At 41.3% G+C, this 21,967-nt stretch overlaps 1 protein-coding gene across 8 annotated transcripts in view; it reads left to right on the top strand.

The window, feature by feature from the left end:
- Positions 1–21,967, top strand: part of rptor (regulatory associated protein of MTOR, complex 1) — a 155,452-nt gene that overhangs the window by 126,599 nt on the left and 6,886 nt on the right. For 5 of the 8 annotated variants that reach the window (XM_061770032.1, XM_061770037.1, XM_061770031.1 and 2 more), the window contains 6 exons: positions 2,875–2,989; positions 3,072–3,196; positions 5,610–5,735; positions 8,341–8,388; positions 19,929–20,035; positions 21,161–21,288. In XM_061770032.1, coding sequence (XP_061626016.1) covers positions 2,875–2,989; positions 3,072–3,196; positions 5,610–5,735; positions 8,341–8,388; positions 19,929–20,035; positions 21,161–21,288 — 649 coding nt within the window. The remainder of the gene's footprint in view (positions 1–2,874; positions 2,990–3,071; positions 3,197–5,609; positions 5,736–8,340; positions 8,389–19,928; positions 20,036–21,160; positions 21,289–21,967) is intronic. The other 3 variants (XM_061770033.1, XM_061770035.1, XM_061770036.1) reach the window with 3 other exon arrangements.

The following is a 21,967-nucleotide window of genomic DNA, read 5'->3' as shown; positions in this document are numbered from 1 at the left end:
TTCCTCCGCAGGGTGTCCGGACTCTCCCTTAGAGATAGGGTGAGAAGCTCGGTCATCCGGTAGGATCTCAGAGTAGAGTCGCTGCTCCTCCACATCGAGAGGAGCCAGATGAGGCATCTGATTCGGATGCATCCCTTTTCTGTACCGCTTATCCTCACTAGGGTCGCTGGTGTGCTGGAGCCTATACTAGCTATCCTCGGGCGAGAGGTGGGGTACACCCTGAACTGGTCGCCAGCCAATCGCAGAGCTCTCTATCATGTTTTTCAAAAATATCCTTACAAATGTGCTTGTAGGATATCCCAGTACTATCTAAGTACTATTAAACTTTCGAGCCGCGCAATCAAAAAAATGTCAAAGGGATTTAGTCATCTTCAAAACGGAAAGGTGTGCAATTCAGACATTTTCTAGATTTATAGCAATTCTTATGTGCCTATTCAAAGTAATTTTTTTTAATTACTTTTTGACATTCATCCATCCATTATCTGAGCCGCTTATCCTCACAAGGCTCGCTGGAGCCTATCTCAGCTATCATCGCAAAAAAATATGTAAAATTTGATGGCTTCTAATACTTCCAACAAAACACCGGACCTGATCGTTTGAACTTGATTGCTCACACAAACAGATGTGGAAGCTGCTCTACGAACCGGTCGCACCCAAGATTGCGTCTGCTAAATGGGCAATATTATATAATTATATAATATATAGTGAGGATAAGCGGTACAGAAAATGGATGGATGGATGATACATTTTGCGCATTATAGGAGGACTATATGCAATGCATAAATTTGATTGATCAAATTTGAGAAAAGTTGTGATGGCTGATTTTGCATCTTTAAATACTGAGTCTGAAAGGCAGGTGAAAACTGGCACATAAAACAATAGAAAAAAGTCAATCCTCTCACAGCCACAATCACCCATGAGTCATAGGACTGCCGTTTTGCACAGACATGAATGTGTCTGAAGTGTGAGTATCCCCCCAAGTGTTGTTATTTATTTATTTATTTACACAAAACTCCTATGTCACTGCGAAAGCCCCTATCTCACACACCGTTATGAGGCAATTGACGTCACAGTCGAGGCTCTTTCAGGCTTCTCTTTCTGAATACCTGCTTAAAAAAAAAATTAAAAAAATTTAAAACATTGAATTCCCACCTCCCGTCCGCGTTTGGAGGGTTGCCCTCATTCAGTCTGTTCCCCCCTCAGGGAGAAATAAGATGAGAGGAGAGTGCCTCACATGGAAGAAGAGGCAATGTTAGGATGCAAGGTTGGAAGAACAAAGCCAAGAACGAAAGAAAACTATAAACTAGAAAAGAGACTTACATGACCCTGTATTTTTATTTTTTTCTTTCTGTTGAAAAAATGACGTACCTCATCAAAGCGCGTTAAAGTCATTAAGGGGATTTTGTATTTTGTCGTCGCTCATGAACATCAAACTCCACAACCAAAAAACAGTCAGTGGAGATGATTTTCCAAACTCATGTGTCTGCTTTTGCCTCAGGCTACACGATTCAACCACAACTGCATCTGGATTAAATTCATCATAGATTTTTTCATTCTTCTTCTTCAGCTCGTTATGAAAGCCTCAAGAGTATAGTCAGGTTTAACTAGGACACACTGGTGAAATTAGTTGTTGCTATGACAATGTGAGACGTGAACGTGCATACGCGCGTTGGTAAGTTGTTGTTTAACGCAAACGATGTTTCAGCTTTGTGCCTCTGTTGAACAGTCTAATTGTTTACTGTGTCATTTATTTACTCTAGGACTCATATTTTTTGCTATAAGGTTTGTATGATTATATATGTATATATATATATATATATATATATATCCTGTCTTGTATTGTCAAAGTATTGTCAAAGTATTTCATCATTGCTGCCCATGTACTGCTCTCATCTTCACTTGGAGCCACTAAAACAAATCACAACACGATCAAGTGATGAATCAATAAAAAAAATCGCTAAGTATATAAAATCAGGTTTTAAAACTTGAATAATAAGGGCCACCTCTCAGCTCTCAGACGCAGTGGGCGTGTCGAATGGATGCGCCAAAAGGAATCAAACATACTGAGGGGGTGATATCTTATATGGTATAAAATCACATTAGGAGGCTCAACTTCAAAATTGAATGGTTATTGTGGACTATAATCATAAAATTGAGCACACAAGTCAACTTACCTTCGTTGTTGGTGACATAATGTCACAGCCGAACACGGCACTTGACGACAGCGGGACGGTCGGCGGAAGCCCAGGTAGGGAGAATGTCGGCACTGCCCCATTTACTAGTATCAAGTTACCCACGAAGCCATGTTGTCTCTGGTGAAAGTTTACAAAACTATCCGTTGTAAAATGCACACTGCAGAGTCAACTGGTGGTGTTGATGTTCAGCTCACCATCAGAGTGTGTCTTTAAAAAGTCAATGCATCGCTTTTTTATTTCCTTGTTTTTTGGGAGCATTACTCACCACAGCCGTGAGTCCGGGGTATGTTGGCGGATGGTCCAGTCGGGGTCTTGAGCCCCACGGTGGCAGGCAATGATCTTAACCATAGAGCCACGGCTGTAATGGACGCTAAGCACAGCTAACACTAAACTGAGCAGCCAAACGAAATTACGTCACTGTACTTAAATAGTGGAGGAGGGGAACTCATGCTAGAAAGGATACCCCCCAGTCTCGTGATGTCATGATGATCTGTGCACCAAGTTATTAATATTTCTTTCAAAGTTATGCTGCAGCAGAGGTATCATCCAGTACATCATTCACTAAACATTGAAAAATACATCATTTTATGTACTGATTAAGATCATTTTGGACCTTGAGGAAAAAAAAGAAGATTGGATCTGCGTCATCTATTGTCATCCTTCTCATTTCTTCCTCCAGGTGTTTCTCGACTGGACGATCAAATATTCATCAATCGCAACCCCGGAGTGCCCTCTGTTGTTAAGTTCCACCCCTTCAACACCTGCATAGCTGTAGCTGACAAGGACAGCATCTGGTTCGAGAAACAAAGCACCAAACACACACAACACAAATGGTCTCGGCTTCAGACTGATGAGTTTGTGTTTTGTCTGTTATAGTTTTTGGGACTGGGAGAAGGGCGAGAGGTTGGACTACTTCTACAATGGCAACCCTCGCTACACCCGCATCACAGCCATGGAATATCTGAACGGGCATGACTGCTCATTGCTGCTCACTGCAACAGGTTGCAAAACTACATAAATACTGTACACTAGTATACCGATAGTGTACATATCTCAATGTATAGATAAAGACTACGGTTAAAAAAAAGCTGGGGTCACCCAGACAATTTCATGTTTTCTAGGAAAACACTACTTTATAACTGTATACTTTTCAAAATGTTGGGGGTAACTTAGAAATGTCGTTTTATTTGAAAGAACCACATCATGCATCTTTAAAACCGGTGAAAATGTGTCCATTTCTGGCCAACTTCTTATTACTAAGTCAATAAGGCTCAAGATTTTAGGTGTGACCAGTTTCTTAAATCAAATTTTCCCATTTTCAAAAGGTTCGTATCATTGGAAAGCTTGCGAAATATAAACTAATAATAATGTCTATTGTTTTGAATGAAATAATTCTGAAGTTAAATTGGGAAATTTGGCACTCAAAACAGGCAAATCAAGAGTAGAGAATGAAGAAACACTCCATAAATTGTTAAAATCCAATGCCAGTAAGGCATTTGTAGTTCCACGTCATCGGTATTGTTGTATAGTGTTGAGGAAAATAACGCGAGCGCAGTGAAACACGGAATACAGCGGTGTGATCGCTATTTAGGTTGCGGCATCGAGGGTGTCGTTCGTTCAGTGACCACTGCCGATAGTCAGCCGGTGGCGGATACACACTTACAGCGTGGGACCGCACAATCAGCTGATTTGCCGCAGTTCTGTAGGGCATTGGTCCCCAATCTTCACGTAAAGACGTCATCATAGCCCATCCGCGCTCATGAGCCACCGTCGCTGCCTCGCGAATGACATCACACGAGCCAGGTCTACCGCGCCACCCAACCCAAAAAAGAAGCAAAATGCTTGGTACGCAAATGCGAAGTGATACACTTGGGCTTTTAATATTTTCAGTGTGCATGCGCACCTGCACACCACTTATGAGCACCCCTGACGATAATACAGTAGATACCCTGTTCCAGTTAATGGCTAAGTGCATCTTCCACTTTAAAAACATGCCTCTATAGAATCCTACCATATAAATGCACTGTTAAATACTGAAGGAAACCTGTGTCGTACTGGTGCATCTCCTGTTTATAATAGAAATGATAGATGCACTATTCTCCTTTTTGCAAGCTAATATACCATCAAAAAACTGTTGATTTTGAAATGTATACATATACAGCAGTTGTTTTTTAGAGTCGTGAGCCTTGCAATCTGCATCAAGTACAAGCTCCAGTTGAGAAAAATGACATTTTCCTTGAGTGAGTAGCTCAATGGTTCCCTCCCACCAGCTCACTTGGTACCTCAGTGAGACTCATTTGTTTGAGCCACGAGGACTAAAAACACTCAGCTCTCAAAATACACTATGTGCGGTCCTCATGTGTATTCATTATCTGTTATCAACAGAATCATTCAGTTCCCCTCTATTCACAACAAAATGGTATCTACAAAAAACATGATGCATTTTGTCTTTACAAAAGGGTTAGATAAATCTAGGATTAATGCTGAGTTTCCGTTAAACCCTACTGATAGTTTGTTAAAAGCTAAGCGTTAGATGACTTAAAGGTGCCATATTTTACCAAACCAACTTTTTCTCGTATTTGGGATGTAATATTGGCCTCTATGGTGCCCCAGTAAACATTCAAATTGTCCACACATTCCTGAGTCCCAGATGTTTTTCTGCCAAGAGGCCTGAAATCAGGTCATTTGAATTTCTCCAACTTATCTACGTCACTTATCTCCGCCTACCTCTCCGCTCCCGAGGCAGCGCTGTCGACATAACAAACACGTGTGCTCTTACAAGTCGGTCTTCTGGACTGAGCGGATACAAAATTGAGTCAAATAGAAGTACCTGTCAGAGGGGCCTTTTGTGGAAATGAAATTGACAGTTTTAAGATAAGTCCATGTTCGAGAGTCACTCTATGGTGGGCTCCATAGCCAAAATATGGGACCTTTAAATTCCATCTCATTAAAATGCCACACACTAAAGGACATCAGTAAAGACATTAGTTTATACACACACATTGTTTAAAGGTAAAAGCGAATCGGTAAATATAAATCAAGTCGAGACTTTTATGAGTAGTAAAAACTTTCTTGGAAGTGGGGACATGTTGTATGTCAGGCTCTCGTCTTAGCTGGGTGTTGACACTGCTGTACAACATTTTGTTTTTCACCGACTATTATTTTTTAAGCCTTATAGGACCGTTGTGCAATGCCTTTTGATTCTTCTGTGAAGTATTTTCTAGTCATGGACAGGTTCTGCTTGTTCTGAAAGAATCTATTCAAGATTTTCATTCAATTATTACGGCACAGCTAAAAAAATAACACTTTTAACACTTCGACTGATGTACCTCCTTTTGACCATACCGCTTTGTTTCATTCCCATTAACACCTTGTTCTTTTAACTCTTTAAAGTTGAATTTTCTCTTTATGTAGATGATGGAGCCTTGCGTGTTTGGAAGAACTTTGCTGACCAGAAGAACCCGGAGATGGTGACTGCGTGGCAAGGCCTCTCTGATATGCTGCCTACAACCAGAGGTCAGCCCTCCACCAGCGCTCACAGTAAAGACCGTTGTTTTTACTATCTTCCCACCTACCACTTCTATAGTACTTTGTGTGAATTTATGAGGCTCTAGTAATTATTTTCATTCCGTTTTCAACATGTGCACAACAATTGGCAACACCTAAATCGACTCCTGAACCTTACAAACTAATGTGAGACCTATTAGAAAGAAAGTAATCACCTGCCCTGTAAATGTGTAAACGTTAAACGTTACATACACATACATACATAAAAAACATAACATAACAAATACATACACAGTACTATATATATATTTTATGGCATTGCATGAACAATAGGATTCCGCCAGACCAAACTCTTGAAGCTGTTGACTAACATTTAATTGCACATTTTGAACTATTACCACAGTAAGGATTCTGTTTCATAGACCTGTAAACAGAACTGGCACTGCAAGATGAACCGTGTGCTGTTCAGTCACAGCAGCTGCTAAAACAACCCAACGCGATCACAGTGTCTTTTATTTATTTTAGCGTCTGACCAGATGTTAAAAGGTTGACTTGGAGGTGGTCCCTAATGCAGACACGATGGGTCATTGTCAGCTCTAATGTCAAAATAAAAACAACAAACTTATCTGTTTCCTCAACCTTCTGCTCTCTTCCATACACACACAGGCAATCCCCAATCAGGACTCACCCTATACACAAACAGTCTTAAATTATAGAACTCTTAACACAACACATACAGTAACGTTAAGAATGCTTCAGTATTATTTCAAATTCATCCTGAACCCCCAAGCGGGCTGGTTATGGCCCACCGGCCTTATGTTTGAAAACGATAGAGGGTGTGGCAGTGGACAGAACGGACCAGTCACATTCAAATTCACGTAGTCATTACACACGGCATCATTCAAAGTGACTGATTAACCCAAAATAAAGTTCAGCTGCTATAGAAGGATTGTTCTTAGTTGCAGCTTATATCTTAAAGCCTTTGTTCGCATTATACAGGAAAACGTGGTTACATAAAATATTTAATTTGAATAATAGTTTTAACCTGTGTGTGTTTCTTTTCTATGCACACTATAGTTTGAAGGTTGTGGAATTCAGGCCTTACTGTATCAATAGTCAGTTCCATCAGTCATATAATTCTTGAATTTCTCCATTGGTGGCAGCTGTCATAACCGGTGACACATCAATGAATAATTCATCATTCATAACTGACAAAGTCGACATGCTTGTTAAACTGTCTGTTGTTGTTGTATTTATTAATCAGTGATGAGTTTCTTTATCACAGTTTTCTGTGGGAACCAAATGAATGATCCCATTTCTATCGAAAAACTTCAAATCTATTCAATAAAACATTCACAATATACATTCTTGATATTGAGATGAGATACAGAGAGTGTCTGTAGAAGATGTTTTCAAAAAGGCACCCATTTGGCTAATTGGTAGTGACAAGCGAGTGACTGGCTTACTCACTGGCTGACTGGTTTTCTGTGCGGAGGTGTGAGCCCACTCACTGTGTGCACATATTTGTTGCTGGCATTACAGAGCCACAGCATAGTCGCCAGCGCCTGCAGGGGCCTGCTGCAAGGCGACACACTTACCAACTAGCATCACCGTCCGTGCGTGTGTGCTTCTTGTGACACAAATTGCTTCGCCGAGACTTGTCCTCTCCCACAGCGTGCCTTGTTTTCTCTCAGCCTCCTGGAGTGCTTGTTGTCCTTCTGCATGTGCAATTACAGACAAAGTCCATGTTAGCTCCACATTCGGTGGTCAGTTGAGTCCATTTTAACATTATAAGCCTCTCAAGTTTGTCTCAAAGTGAAGCATCAGATTGTGCTATTCAATCAGTCATCGGTTTTAGAGTTGTTATCATTTCTTGGTAACTCAGCTGGCTCGTGACAATTAATTACGTGTTTGATTATTTTTTTCATTTCTAGCCTCGCTTCAGTAAATTTAATAATGCAAACCTGATTAAATATTACACAAGTCTGTCTTTCTGCTGCCAAAAACTGACCCTGAGACACACACACACACACAGGCACACTCATTAGTCTGTACACATTCATCTCATCCCTGCCCTGTAGCTTGGTCCTCTTTTTATTTATTGAACCATAGCGGTTGTTGTATGGCTTGTTTTCATGGTGCTTCTTTTTTCTATCATCTTCCTTTTAGAGAGGCTGAATAAGGCTGAATGTTCCCTGTATTCATACACCTCCACAATCTTGTAAGAGTTACATCATTTTGTGTTCTTTTTATTGGCAGTATTCTGGTCATTTTTGATACCACCCCAGATGTTCTCTCACTTCCAGTCTCACTCAGACACAAGCAGCAGTCGTCCTCCACCTTACCAGCCTTAGCTCTGTGGTAAAAAGCTTTCAATTATGTGTCTGACAGGTTTTGAGGCTAAAGACCCACTTGTCCCCATTTTAACGAAGAGGCAGCAACTTCTCTTACTGCCTTTTTGAGGCTGGTGTGTTACTGTTGGTCATTTGGGAGAATCTCTGTTGGGACACAGAAGCCTTATTCATTCCTTTGCTATTTGAATGCAACTAGAGAACACACGGTGTGTGCGTTTATATCTGTGTGCACATGCAAATGGTCCCTGCTAATTTGTTGCATACCTGCGCCTCCCTGCTTGCAGGTCTAGCCAGAAGGGTCTCCATCTATCTTGATAGGAGTAAGCAAGGCGGTGAGTGTTATTGTTCTTTTCATTCCTCCCTCATATCCAAGTTGAAACATGTTGCAATAAACAATCATAAGCTTAATTAGTTCTTAGAAATGGGAGATAAACAGTGACTGTGCACTATTATCACATTCTACGGCACCATGGACTCCCATTATAAATCGCATTTTTCAATATACTGTAAATCTGATGTGTTATAATGCTTTTCCTATGAATACTGAAGGAGTCCAAGCATTGGGGTGTGAAAGACACAAAAACTATGTTTGAGGTGTATTTACACACCTAAACCCCCAAATGGAATCCGAGACCAAACCATTATTTTTTGCACATCCAAGCTGCTTATCTCCTATTACTAATAACTTAGAAATGGCGCCATGGTTCCATTTAAAAGTGTAACTTGTTCAAAGCAGTGTGGCGAAATTTCAACCCTCCAACCTTTGATTTTAACGGTTTTGTTTTTGATGGAAAACATCAAAGTCCAAAAAATGTCCAAGAAAATGGACAAGGGTGCATAAGGGCTGCACTACAGTTCATTCATGTAAACCCCCTAAATATATATATATTCCACAAAGGTTAAGCAAAGGTGGTATAAAGGTTAAAATACTGTAGCTGGTTAGAAGATTTGACTTTCCAGAGAGTCCCTATGTCATGTTCCAAAACCAAGCTACTGATTGGCCAAAGAGGAGATCTGTGTATCGCAGATCGATCGCTATTCCTACCTTACCCGGATGTCTGTCACAGCTAATTTGAAATTGAATGTGAAAATATATCATTTTAATTTTCATTGCGGATAAAATAATCTTGGCGGCAAGGTGTACGACTTGTTAGCACATCTGCCTCACCGTTCTGAGGACCTCGGTTCAACTCGGGCCACCGTCTGTGTGGACTTTGCATGTTCTCCCCGTGCCTGCGTGGGTTTTCTCTGGGTACTGCGGTTTCCTCCCGCATCCCAAAAACATGCGAGGTAGGTTAATTGTAAATTCTAAATTGCCCATAGGTGTGAATGTGTGCGTGAATGGTTGTTTGTTTATATGTGCCCTGCAATTGGCTAGCGACCAGCTCAGGGTGTACCTTGCCTCTTGCCCAGAGTCAGCTGGGATAGGCTCCAGCTCACCTGCGACCCCAGTGAGGATAAGCGATACGGAATATGGATGGATGAATAAAATATTGTATTCACTTTCAAGTTTACCAATTCAAATGTAAATGATTACAATGCAGTTCCTGCTGGCACATATTGCAGTCCATATTTTTGGCCAGTGGGACTGTGGAGGCAGCTGATAGGTACCGGCTGGCCAAGCGGGCTGTTCGGTCCTTGTAAGACTGGTGTCAAGAGTTTAGCCCACCTTGCCAAAAGTAGGTTGAATACGTTTCCAGTGAAGGTTAGACTTCCCCAAGGCTGCCTTTCGTCACCGATTACTTTTCATTACCTTCATGGACAGAATTTCTAGGCACAGCCAAGGTGTTGAAGGAGTCCGGTTTGGCAATGTCAGTATTACGTCGCTGCTTTTTGCAGGTGATGTGGTTCTGATGGCTGCATCAAGCCGTGATCTTCAGCTCTCACTGAAGCAGTTTGCAGCCAAGTGTGAAGCGGCTGGGATGAAAATCACCACCTCCAAATCAGAGAATATGTTCCTCAGTTGGAAAAAGGTGGAGTGCCCTCTCCGTGTCAGGGGAGAGATCCTGCCCCCAGTGGAGGAGTTTAAGTATTTCAGGGTCGTGTTCACGAGTGAGGGAAGAATGGAGCAGGAGATTGACAGGCGAATCGGTGCAGCATCTGCAGTAATGCGGAATTTGTATCGGTTTGTCATGGTGAAGGAGGAGCTGAGCCAAAAGCCAAGGCTCTCGATTTACCGGTCGATCTACGTTCCTACCCTCACCTATGGTCACGAGCTGTGGGTCGTGACCGAAAGAACAAGATTGCGGATACAAGTGGCCAAAATGAGTTTTCTCCGCAGGGTGTCCGGGCTCTCCCTTAGAGATAGGGTGAGAAGCTTGGGGTCAAAGTCCAGCCGCTGCTCCTCCACATAGAGAGGAGCCAGACGTGTTGGCTCAAGCATCTGGTTAGGATGCCCTCCGAAAACCTCCCTGGTGAGGTGTTCCATGGACGTCCCACTGGGAGGAGCCCCTGGGGACGACCCAGGACACACGCTGGAGAGATTGTCTCTCGGCTGGCCTCGGAATGCCTCAGGATCCCCTTGGAAGAGCTGGACGAAGTGGGTGGGGAGAGGGAAGTCTGGGCTCCACTTCTTAAGTTGCTGCCTCTGCGACCCGACTTTGGATAAGCGGAAGTAAATGAGTGGATGGATAGATGAAGCATTACTGGAAAAAGTAACAGAGTAAGTTAATAACACTGTTACTTAGAACGCCATTATTCCAATCCCTGCTGTCTACTGCCTCATTGTTGTCAGAGCGCATGCTGCTTATTTCAGAACCTGCCACTCACCACAATGGGTTTGGATAAACAAAAACAAGTCTGGTTCTCTGTGATTACACTTTTGTTAAGTTTGACCTTGTTGGAGAGCTGTGCTCTCCTGAACGCAGGTGTACATTAGGGTTAGGTGAGTGTATTTCTCTCTAAGTCTGCTGGCATGTGGATAAATAATTATTTTTTGCAGTGCTTGAGAGCTGTTACAGTGAAAGGTGTTCACAAAAGGTCAGCTGAAGATGATAGATTATTTACAAAGGTGGGTAGAGGAGCCAGATATTGTACTCAAGAAAGACTACTGTTACTTTAGAATAATATGACTCAAGTACAAGTAAAAAGTAGTCATCGAAATATTTACTTGAGTAAGAGGAAGAAAGTATCTTCAGTAAAGAGTAACTTGTGAGTAACCTGATTTTGTTTTTGTTTTTAAATCAGAGCATGAACATCTAAAAAACAAAAAAATTATATATGGGAGTTGACATACACCTTCCACCATTTCAATTTTGAACTGCCCAAAAAACCAACAACACACACCTTAGGCCCTACAGAAACATTATTTGCTTTATTCACTTAAATTACTTCATGAAGAAGCTGTTTGCTGACCAGACTTAGTGATTGTGTGTGATGGGCGACACCATAAAATAGGGCTCATGTTGCCAGAACCCCTGCCAAAACAACAATAGAAACATCTTCAACTTACCACAAGTTGTTTTCTCAAGTTAGAAGTGGGCTGAAATTTCCAAGTTTGGGCAGTTACAATTTCAGAGCTGTATGACAAAGCTGTTGTGTTTTTTTTTGGGAGTCTCTAAAGTAAACACACACTCGCGCGGCTGTTTTTTTCCCCCCAAAATGAGTCATTTTGATTGGCTCGCGAAGTTTACGTGCACGGTCATATGACTGCCTTGTGTCGTCTGCCGTCAAAAGACATTAGTGATGACAAACGAGCGCCCTACGCGGAACTTGGATGGAGTCTAAAAATAGACGCTCACACGCAAGAATGGATAAATAAAAGTAGCGAACAGCATGTCGATCATTGTAACGGAGTAAAAGTAAAAAATACGGTGTGTAACAGACACGCCATTAACCAGATTGCACCCAGCAACGCCAATCTCGTGCTGTCCCACATACCTGCCTCGGCTTCCCCGCGGAGCCCGTCTGCGTCCCCATGGAGCCTCTTTTTGCCTGGGACAATGGATGTAGCACGAACAACACCCACAGGCGGTGGAAAGCTACTGCAACTCCGGAGGAACTAATCACAATCTTCACTGAATTTGAATGTTGCATGATATTTTAAGAACTTTCTATGTCTGATGTCAAATCAGTTTGTCAACTGAACCGGATGAGATGTTTCACCCCACACAACACAAATGCCACATTGTAAATATTACAGTGTTCTCAACAACCACTTACAATTGAAACATTCATTTACAGGGATTAAAGAGGATGTGGGTGTGACAATGCAAAGCTGGAAAATGGTCTCGTTATTTTAAATCCAACAATTACTATTTTATCCCACTGGTTGTAAACCACAAAATAATCCTTGGATGAAAAGTAACATTAAGAGGCGGTCTATCTTCCCTTTTGGCCCCGGAGGAGGTTGGGGTGGGGGGGGCGCACGCCCTTTTTTCGGCTAGGCATAAAAACCAGAGCCCCCCCTGAGCCCAAAGACTGGCTCAGCCAGGAAGCCCCACCTCTCACCACGAGGAAACGAGGACACATCAGACCCTTCCCTGCCGCAGGGCACGCTACCAGCGCCCCAGCTACCCTTGCGCGTGCCTGGGCAGCTTACGGGCAAGCTCCGTTGGGAAGGAAACGCGCGGCGCTCGTCTGGTCTGAGCGTCTTGTGAACAGCGACACCCGGGCTCCGGCCAGCCTTGCCTTGGAACTCTTTTTCTTGTTTTTTTTTTTCTTTTCCTTTCTCCTTTTTCCGCCAAATCCACCTGTTCCCCGTGCGGACCAGACCGGCCAAACATTCGGGAGATTGACCAGCCTGCCTAAATTTTGTTCCACTCACGTAAATCCAATTTACGGTCTACAAAAGTACAGATTAGTGCATATTTGGGTTTAAATTAATGAGAACAGGAACCCCCAGCTATATGCATTGTCACCACACACTCATTCCACCCTCCCATCACAAGTTCCGCCTCCTCCTACCAATGTTTGTCTGTCCTTTGTTTTGCTTTTTCCCTCCATTGTTCCCCTGTCAGAACTGATTCAATTTTCTCTAAAAATTCACCACCTGTATCATTTGTGTGTGTTTAGGTTCGAAAAAATCCCTCTGGTTATCAAGAACTCTTATGTAGCAACCTTCAGATTACGAGAAACAGAGGTTTTTGTCACTTCATCCTGACGTTTTACACATCTAGAAAGAGCCGTGGTGCCCCTTTTCGAGATAAAATAATTAGATTTTAACGCTGAAACTTAAAATCACGCTAAAGTGCAAGTAACACAGGCGGTCGCTTCCGGCTTATTCTTTTCTCCTAAATGAATTACAACTTTATCCAAACCAATCTATGCAACAGGTACATTTAAAGTAGTCTGACATGTACAGTTTATCAAAAATAATACTTGAGTAAATGTAACGGAGTAAATGTACAGTCGCGCGTTACTACGCCTCTGATTATTTACGTGACTACCTGGCTGAACTACAGTCCGAATACTCGTATCGACTTATAAAGAAGATTTAGTAATTCTGGCCATAGACCAAGCACTTTCCTCAGCGGGGCCCACACCTTTCACTGCCTTTTTTTTACCTCAAATTACATCCATATCTGTTTATGAAAATAAATGGTTTCATCGCCAGTATAATGTTGTTTGATTGGAAACATGCTGCCCCACTGTGGTTATATTGGAGCAGAGCCACCCGTTGTTATGTAGCTGTAGGAATTTGGCTGTTAAACTCAGGAGGAACCAGTGAATTTAAAGGTTGGCGCAAACTGAAAAGCTATTCCTGTGCACTGCGCTGCTGCTACTGCTGCTTTTGCCTCTGCCACTGCTGCTGTATTAATATGCACAGACTGTCACTGGAACAGAAGAAAAGGAGAGCGTTGATCAAATACAGACGCAAATGTTTCTTTATATTTGAGAGGTTTCCCCTGAAGTACATCATACAGAGAGTTAGTTAAGCAGTTTCACCGGCAGAGATTTATAGCAAACAGAGCTGTGTATCATAAGGGAAATTAAACAAAAACAAAGGTATGGTGAAAAAACAGTGCAGATACTAATTTGGCACCGTTTGGAAGCAATTTATATTAGCTAGATTGGAATGACACCCCAATTATAATCAGAACAAGAAATACAGTGTAACCTTAAGGATGACTGTATGTTCCGGAAGACTAATTTGTTCAGAATCCAAAAGTGTTTTTTACCAGGTAATACACTGTTTTCCCAATTATTGTGCATAATAGGATCTAAGTTAAATAGTTAATAGTTAAATAGTTACAGTTCTTCTGGCGAGGTTTTTGCATATGTTGCGTCTCCTGTCTGTTTAGCACAATGATCTCAGACAGGTTTGATAATTAGTTTCCCAGATGAGTCTAAGGGTGTTCCACATTGTGACGTACACACAATCGGCGAAAATAAGGCTCTTTCTGCTGATGGAAAAACCCGGAATTGTCCATTGCCAAGCAAGAGCGATGAAAGAAAATCATTGTACAGTGGATCCCTGCTATCCGTGCGGTATAGGGACGGAACCCGACCATGAGTCGCCAATTTCCGTGAATGACTGACGCTCCCAAAAAAAATGATTACAATTGCCTTTATTGATAACTTAAACAATACATATATCACAACCTATGATCCCAAAACACAATAGCATTTCAAGCGCTCATAAACAAACATTGCTTAAAATTACAGGACAGTAAACTGCTCAAGTTCTTCTTTAGTGGACAAGGGCCGATTAATGCCAGACACACAAGTGCATCAGTGGGCATAGTTTCAGTCATTGCCAAAAAAATCTGGTGAGACTAAATGTTGGTGAGCAATAGTCTAACGCTATATCTCCACAATTAAGTGTCTTTTAGTTCTTAATTTTCCACGTTTTCACCAATTATCTTCAATTATTAATAATATATTAGAAACAAACCTCAAATTCACTCGACAGCGTCTTAAAAATAAAACAGCAGTCTTGTTGCCATGGGGCTGATTTAGGAGTACAACCCCAATTCCAATGAAGTTGGGACATTGTGTTAAGCATAAATAAAAACAGAATACAATGATTTGCAAATCATGTTCAACCTATATTTAATTGAATACACTAGAAAGACAAGATATTTAAACTTTATTGATAAACTTTATTGTTTTTAGCAAATAATAATTAACTTAGAATTTTATGGCTGCAACACGTTCCAAAAAAGCTGGGACAGGTGGCAAAAAAGACTGAGAAAGTTGAGAAATGCTCATAAAACGCTACATCCGTAAGTGCATCTTGAAACTCTACTATGCAAAGCAAAAGCCATTTATCAACAACACCCAGAAACGCCGCCGGCTTCTCTGGGCCCGAGCTCACCTAAGATGGACTGATGCAAAGTGGAAAAGTGTTCTGTGGTCCGACGAGTCCACATTTCAAATTGTTTTTGGAAATTGTGGACGTCGCGACCTCAGGGCCAAAGAGGAAAAGAACCATCCGGACTGTTATGGACGCAAAGTTCAAAAGACAGCATCTGTGATGGAATGAGGGCTGTGTTAGTGCCAATGGCATGGGTAACTTACACATCTGTGAAGGCAACATTAATGCTGAAAGGTACATACAGGTTTTGGAGAAACATATGCTGCCATCCAAGCAACGTCTTTTTCATGGACGCCCCTTCTTATTTCAGCAAGACAATGCCAAACCACATTCTGCAAGTGTTACAACAGCGTGGCTTTGCAGTAAAAGAGTGCTGTAAGAGAGACTTGTCTCCCAGTGAAAATGTGTGGCGCATTATGAAGCGTAAAATACGACAACGGAGACCCCGGACTGTTGAACAGCCGAAGCTGTACATCGAGGAAGAATGGGAAAGAATTCCACCGACAAAGCTTCAACAATTAGTGTCCTCAGTTCCCAAACGTTTATTGAATGTTAGAAGAAAAGGTGATGTAACACAGTGGTAAACATGACCCTGTCCCAGCTTTTTTGCAGCCATAAAATTCTAAGTTCATGATTATTTGCTAAAAGCATTAGTTTATCAGTTTGAACATTAAATATCTTGTCTTTGTAGTGTATTCAATTAAATATAGGTTGAACATGATTTTAAAATCATTGTATTCTGTTTTTTTATTTGTTTAACACAACGTCCCAACTTCATTGGAATTGGGGTTGTGTATATATATATATATATATATATATATATATATATATATATATATATCCCAGTTGTATTCAAGTAAACTGTAAGAAAAATAATCAGTGCACTCAAAATAAGATTTAGCTTCAGTTGGTTTTAAAAGCTCGCCTGAAACTTCGGTCTTGAAGTCCTTCTGAATATTACAGACACAGGAAGGTGTTCCTTGTTCAGAATTATCCAAATGGTTTGCCCTTTGTCAACCTTAATCTAGTCATCAAGTCGTAATGCAGGTTATTCTTCATTTCGTAGGGCCACTGTCAACTGCACACATCACTTCTCTTTGCACCTCATAATGCCAAGCCAGTCATATAAAGTTTAGATTAATGCCATGGCAGTGAAGTGTCAGAGCATACTCATAAATAACGTCATCTCGTATTAAGAGACACATGCGTGATGGGAAAGTCCCCGGTAATCCTGAAGAACGCTTCCTGCAGGAGCCCTGGAGGACATTTTCAAAGCAAAACAGAATGAAATTGAGAGAGGGAGCGAAGAAGCAGAAAGGTTTAATGAGCTCCAGTGTTTGGAGGAGCAAGTCCATCACTAGAGATAATGGTGCAGAATAGGAATAGAGCATACTGCCTTGTCCACAGAGAATAAAAAGACAACAAAGATATTCATGCAAAAGGAATAGACAAATATATCTTAAATTGGGCATCATCTCAGCACTATGGCGCAGGAATAAGATAATATACCACAAGTGCTGTTATCATGTTTCCCCCTTTTATCCAAGTTTCAACAAGAATAAAGACACTACTTATGTTATCGTTAGTGTATGTGATACCATTATTGGGGGCAAAATGTTTGATCTTGAGCAGCGGAAGGCTGAAAAGTCCTTAAGAGCATGATAAAGCTACAGGATCTAGAGCTCAGAATCTGAAAGGTGGTGGAGAGGAAACATTGCCCCCATTCTTTGTTCCCAGCTGTTTCTTAACACATCTCTATTGATTTTCTCTGTGAGTAACTTAATCCCTGTCAGACCCGCAAAGGTGTTCCCTCCAGGTCAAAATTCTCATTTTAGGAGGCTGAGTGATGTCCGCAATTGTTCGCTTTGACAGCGAGTATTATTGAACGCTGACCCTTGGAACTCTCCTGTTAAATTTTTTTGATGGAATTATGAGGTTGGACAGAAAAGCAGAGGTACTGGTGTATATGATAGAAAAGCTACATTGGTTTATAGACTAGAAGAAAAATTGGATCTCCAAAACTAGGGCTTTAGAGCGAAATGTCATTGATGCAAACAACTTCCTGTTCCTGGTACACCCCTCCATTAATAGAGGTTTTATGGTGGAACCAAAAGGACCCTCTGTCAAATTAATTAACTTTAAATTATTCTACAAAATAAGTCACTGATGGTTTTGTAGTACATTCGCCTGATTTTGGTGCAGGCAGCGTGGATTCAGTTCCCACTCAGCGACGGTCTGGTTGTGAGTGCGAATGGTTGTCTGTGTCTATGGAGACCAGTTCAGGGTGTAGTCTGCCTTTTGCCTGAAGTCTGCTGGGCAAGGCACCAGCTCCCCGCAACCCTGAACAGGATAAGCAGTATCGAGAATGGATGGATTATTCGAGAGCATTTGTTTCAAAATTACAACTTGGAAATCAACCAGCGTCACTCAATTGATTTTGCTTGAGGTTCCACTGTATTAGATATTCAACAGATATTAAGTTCCCACCAAATTATTAATGACTGAAGCCGTGGTATACAATAAAAAGTGTGTGACCTCATTGGGAGTGCCTTTGGAAATTCCAGTTTTGTTAAGGTTATTACAAGACAAAACTGTATTGCGAAAAGGGAAAATGCTACTTAATTTGCTGTGGAACTGCAATACAAGGCAGTGAGCACTTCCTCATCAGAGAAAATTTGTTGGTTGGTTGGAATGTTTGCATGAACATGAACGAGAGAGAGAGCTGCAGGAACAAGAGAGAACCAGGATTGATAAGGAATATCTCAAATAAGAAGGAGAGAATACCGCATCCATGCAGAATGTAGTGAAGGCTTTGCTCTTCATCGGAAGAGAAATTGCATGTTTTTGTGGAAAGGAATCTCCTGCTCTCAATCTGTCTCACTATAACCCGCATTCCCTCATCACAGAGCTGCCAGCTTCAAAGGGAACACCCGCTCTCTTCCAATTGCCTCTGAGTTGAACCACCATCAAAAGTGCCCCCCATGTGACTGCCAGTGTGTCGCTGACTGAGCATGCTTCTGTGAGGTGGTTTTTTTTTGTAGTTTTTTTTTTCTCCCCCCTCCCAACATGCTCCCGTGCCCTGATTACCGACGGTGGGATGCCTTAGCGGGCCGGATGATGTCACAGTGGAATAATTGAATCTGCCGCATGGGGCCTGGGATTTCCTGACAACACAGGCAAAGTAGAGCAGTCGGAAGAAAGGCCCCGAACATAGATGCTTCAGTTTAGTTAAGTCACGACTCATAAAGGAGGGTGAAGCTTTTAGAAAATTGATGGAGGCCTCATCTGTAGTGCCATGTCCTCGTATTTGTGGCAAATTGCAAAAAGGTGACGTAGGTGAGCGGCTTTGACTGATTGTTTCTGATTACGGAAGAAACCGAGAGGAAATGATTCATAGCAGAAATAAATTGTGTGCTTCATTTCATGAGCTCAAGAGGAGATGGAAGAGTGTGGTTGCCATAGCGTCCGTGGTAAGGCTGAGAAGGGTGACTATAACACAGTATTTTATTTTCCAAAGCGCCTCCGATATTGCTGCTCCAAGATTTATACTAGCCCCAAAAGCCTCACAATCTTCAACACTTTCTCATCCAAGATCATGTTTGAGCCTTGCACAATGCACCAAGTAGTGTACCTGAATATTATTTTAGACAGACTTACTGCAAAGTGTCATAAGGCCAATGTTTTACATCTGTTCCTAATGGGCATGCTGCAGAGCAGTTGAGAACTGCCCACAGTTAGACCGCAAACCTGCTCTAACAGATTGTCGGGCCACCAGGGAGCAGGAGTTTTGATTTGTTGAACAGATGCTTACTGAAATTACAGCAGTCACACTAAATGGCAAAGATTAAGCTGTTAGTAAACTTTTATTGGAGGAAGTTGTTGCAAAGGGGCCTAAAAGGGCGTTGGAGCACTACTTGAGCGCGTCACTGGTATAGCAGGCCACGTGGGATTCAGATGGCAGTGCTGTTTAATTCCTGCTGGGACTTTAGTTTCAACATCTCCCATCCCAGAGGTCAATGAGACAGGACAATTTATAAAAAAAAAAAAAAAGAAAAACATTATTTGTTGATGCGTTTGAGGTCTCCTGAAAAATACTTAGAAATACCGTGATAGATTAGCAATGTGTGATTTTTTTTTTTTTTTTTTCTGTTTTGCCATATTTATTCGTTTGATGATTGCGCTAAACAGACAGACTGGTTCCATATGTTTATGCGTGTTCTCATCTGAATTAAATAAATGACTTTAAAACTTTAAATTCAATTTGTAGTTCAAATATTGTATACACTAAGTAAATGTTTTTAAGTATGGTAAAAGATGCCTTCTATTTCATTTCACTGGTCTTTTTGCGTCTTAATGAAAGTGTAAATACAATCGCAACTACGATGCTAAATAGACGACTGATATCCATCTTGCTAAATCACGTGACATTTACGTCCATCTGCGCATGTCACACGTTTGTAAAACAGCTGTTCCGATTGAATGTAGTGACCCACGTCAACGCCTGATCAAAATAGATGACGCCACATTTAAACAGTTGACCGGAGTTCGTCAGTCGAAATGACAAAAAAAAAAAAAAGTCTGCATGTAAACCTGGCTTGTATTCACTCTGTCTAGGTGCAGGCATGGTCGTAGACTGGGAGCAAGAAACTGGTCTCCTTATGACGTCTGGAGATGTTCGAGTTATTCGAATCTGGGACACTGACAGAGAGATGAAGGTCCAGGTATGTGGCATCTTTCTCTCAAAGACTGGAAATATACTGCACGACTGAAGTTCCGATTCTGGGGGAATCAGATGTCTTCAGATGTAAATACAAAATCTAAAACATACATCAGATAGTGCAGCTTAAGCACATTAAAGAGCAGCAGCTGTAAATCTAAGGTACAGCGAAAGCATGGACCATTAAATATAATGTAAATATGGTACATTAGAGGTGTGGCCATCATTAAATAAGAAAAGTAATTGGTGACGAGGCAAGTGGAATAATGCAGTGCTTGCCCTCATTTAAATCGATGGGGAGAACAGTTCGCCTCGACCAATTAAACGAAATCTAATGTGTAATATTTGTCTTATTTATTCATTCATTTCGTTTACTTCCGTATTGTCACCGCTGGTGTTGACGCTTGTGGAGTTATTTACTGGTCAGTCGCAAAAAAATCGAGTATAGACATTAAATCAGAAAGGGGGACTTGGACCTACAGTGTAAATCCAGCTTTATTATTGGTTTATTATTGTAAGACAATGTATCAAAGTGCAGAGTATGATAAAGAGTCGCATTGTTTGTTAGTAAACAAAACTCTAATGAAAGATTTGAAGGTAAAACTTTGTATTGTGAGACTTTCACACTTTTCGTTTTGATCAACTGGAAGTCAGTATTAGTAGCCTGCCACGAGGCCCTCGACAGGCTACAGTGTTAGCAAACGTGAATAGCAAAAATCTTTTTCAATTCTTTTTTTTTTTTCCTTTCTAAATGAAACTCCTCAACTCTCTGCCTTCCTTGGCACCAAGATTGAAGATGGAACTAAAGTAATCCTTTTATTGCTTTGGCTTGAGCACAAAAAAAGCTACACAGTGAGTTTTTCAGCAAGTAAGGGAGGGTAGCTGTAAAAAAAAAAAAATCTGTAAACACCAATCCAAGAATATGCCAGGATTAACCATATTTTTGATGCAATTCTTTAAACCCTAATGTACAAAAAAAAAAAAAAAACATTAGCCCAAGTGCTTGCAATATCAACTTAACATTAAACAAAAGATTCTAGATAAGATAGCCTATCCCGACGAAGAGCACTCGGACAGCGTGGTGGGTTTTCATCTCATTGGTCGTTTCTTCTGTACGTACGTGAACCAGGACATCCCCACGGGAGCGGACAGCTGTGTGACCAGCCTATCGTGCGATTCCCAACGTTCGCTCATTGTCGCCGGTCTGGGCGACGGGTCTGTTCGAGTCTTCGATAGGAGAATGGGTCCAAACGAATGGTAAAGTGCGCGCAGTCATTTTGTTGTATTTGCATGAAACTTCACACCTTAGTGTTGAAGTAACGGTCACATATATTATTACCTCTCCTGGTCTGATTCTGTTTTTAAAATCTTCTTTTGGGCCCACATAGTGACAAGCATTTATTTAACGTTGGCCTCACTTTATGTGCTTCCGGTTAATTTATAGTTTCATTTCCTTGCTTTTTTTGTTTCTTTTTATTGCCCTGTCATTATTTAAATACATCTAGGAACACTCACAGCAGTTTAATTGTACATTTACTCCTACAGAGGACTACATTATTCACTTCTCTAATCTATATTTATTATATATAGAGTGCTGTAGCTCTCCCCTCAGGGTTGCCACCTCTTTTAATGGACCCTGGTGACACTGAGCCCCCATACTTGGTTAAACATCATTTTCATTTCAGTCCCAAAGGGAAGAAACAAAGCTGTTAAAACATGAAGTGCTCCATAAATCTTTTAGTCCAGATACTTTAATAGATCCCCTCAAGCAAGGACAGTATTTCCCCACTTCTCCGGAAAACGGACAGGGACACGCAGGTCATATCTGAAATGATTTTGAGAACATGTTAACTGTATTTTGTTGTTTATTAAGTCAAATGTTGTTTTTCTCTCATCTGCTACCCAAACAACCTTTTATGCTTCAAAATGGAAAGGG

The sequence above is a fragment of the Phyllopteryx taeniolatus genome, chromosome 4 (assembly GCF_024500385.1).
Source record: "Phyllopteryx taeniolatus isolate TA_2022b chromosome 4, UOR_Ptae_1.2, whole genome shotgun sequence".
Classification (NCBI taxonomy): domain Eukaryota; kingdom Metazoa; phylum Chordata; class Actinopteri; order Syngnathiformes; family Syngnathidae; genus Phyllopteryx; species Phyllopteryx taeniolatus.
This window is presented reverse-complemented; position numbering and strand designations above follow the sequence as displayed.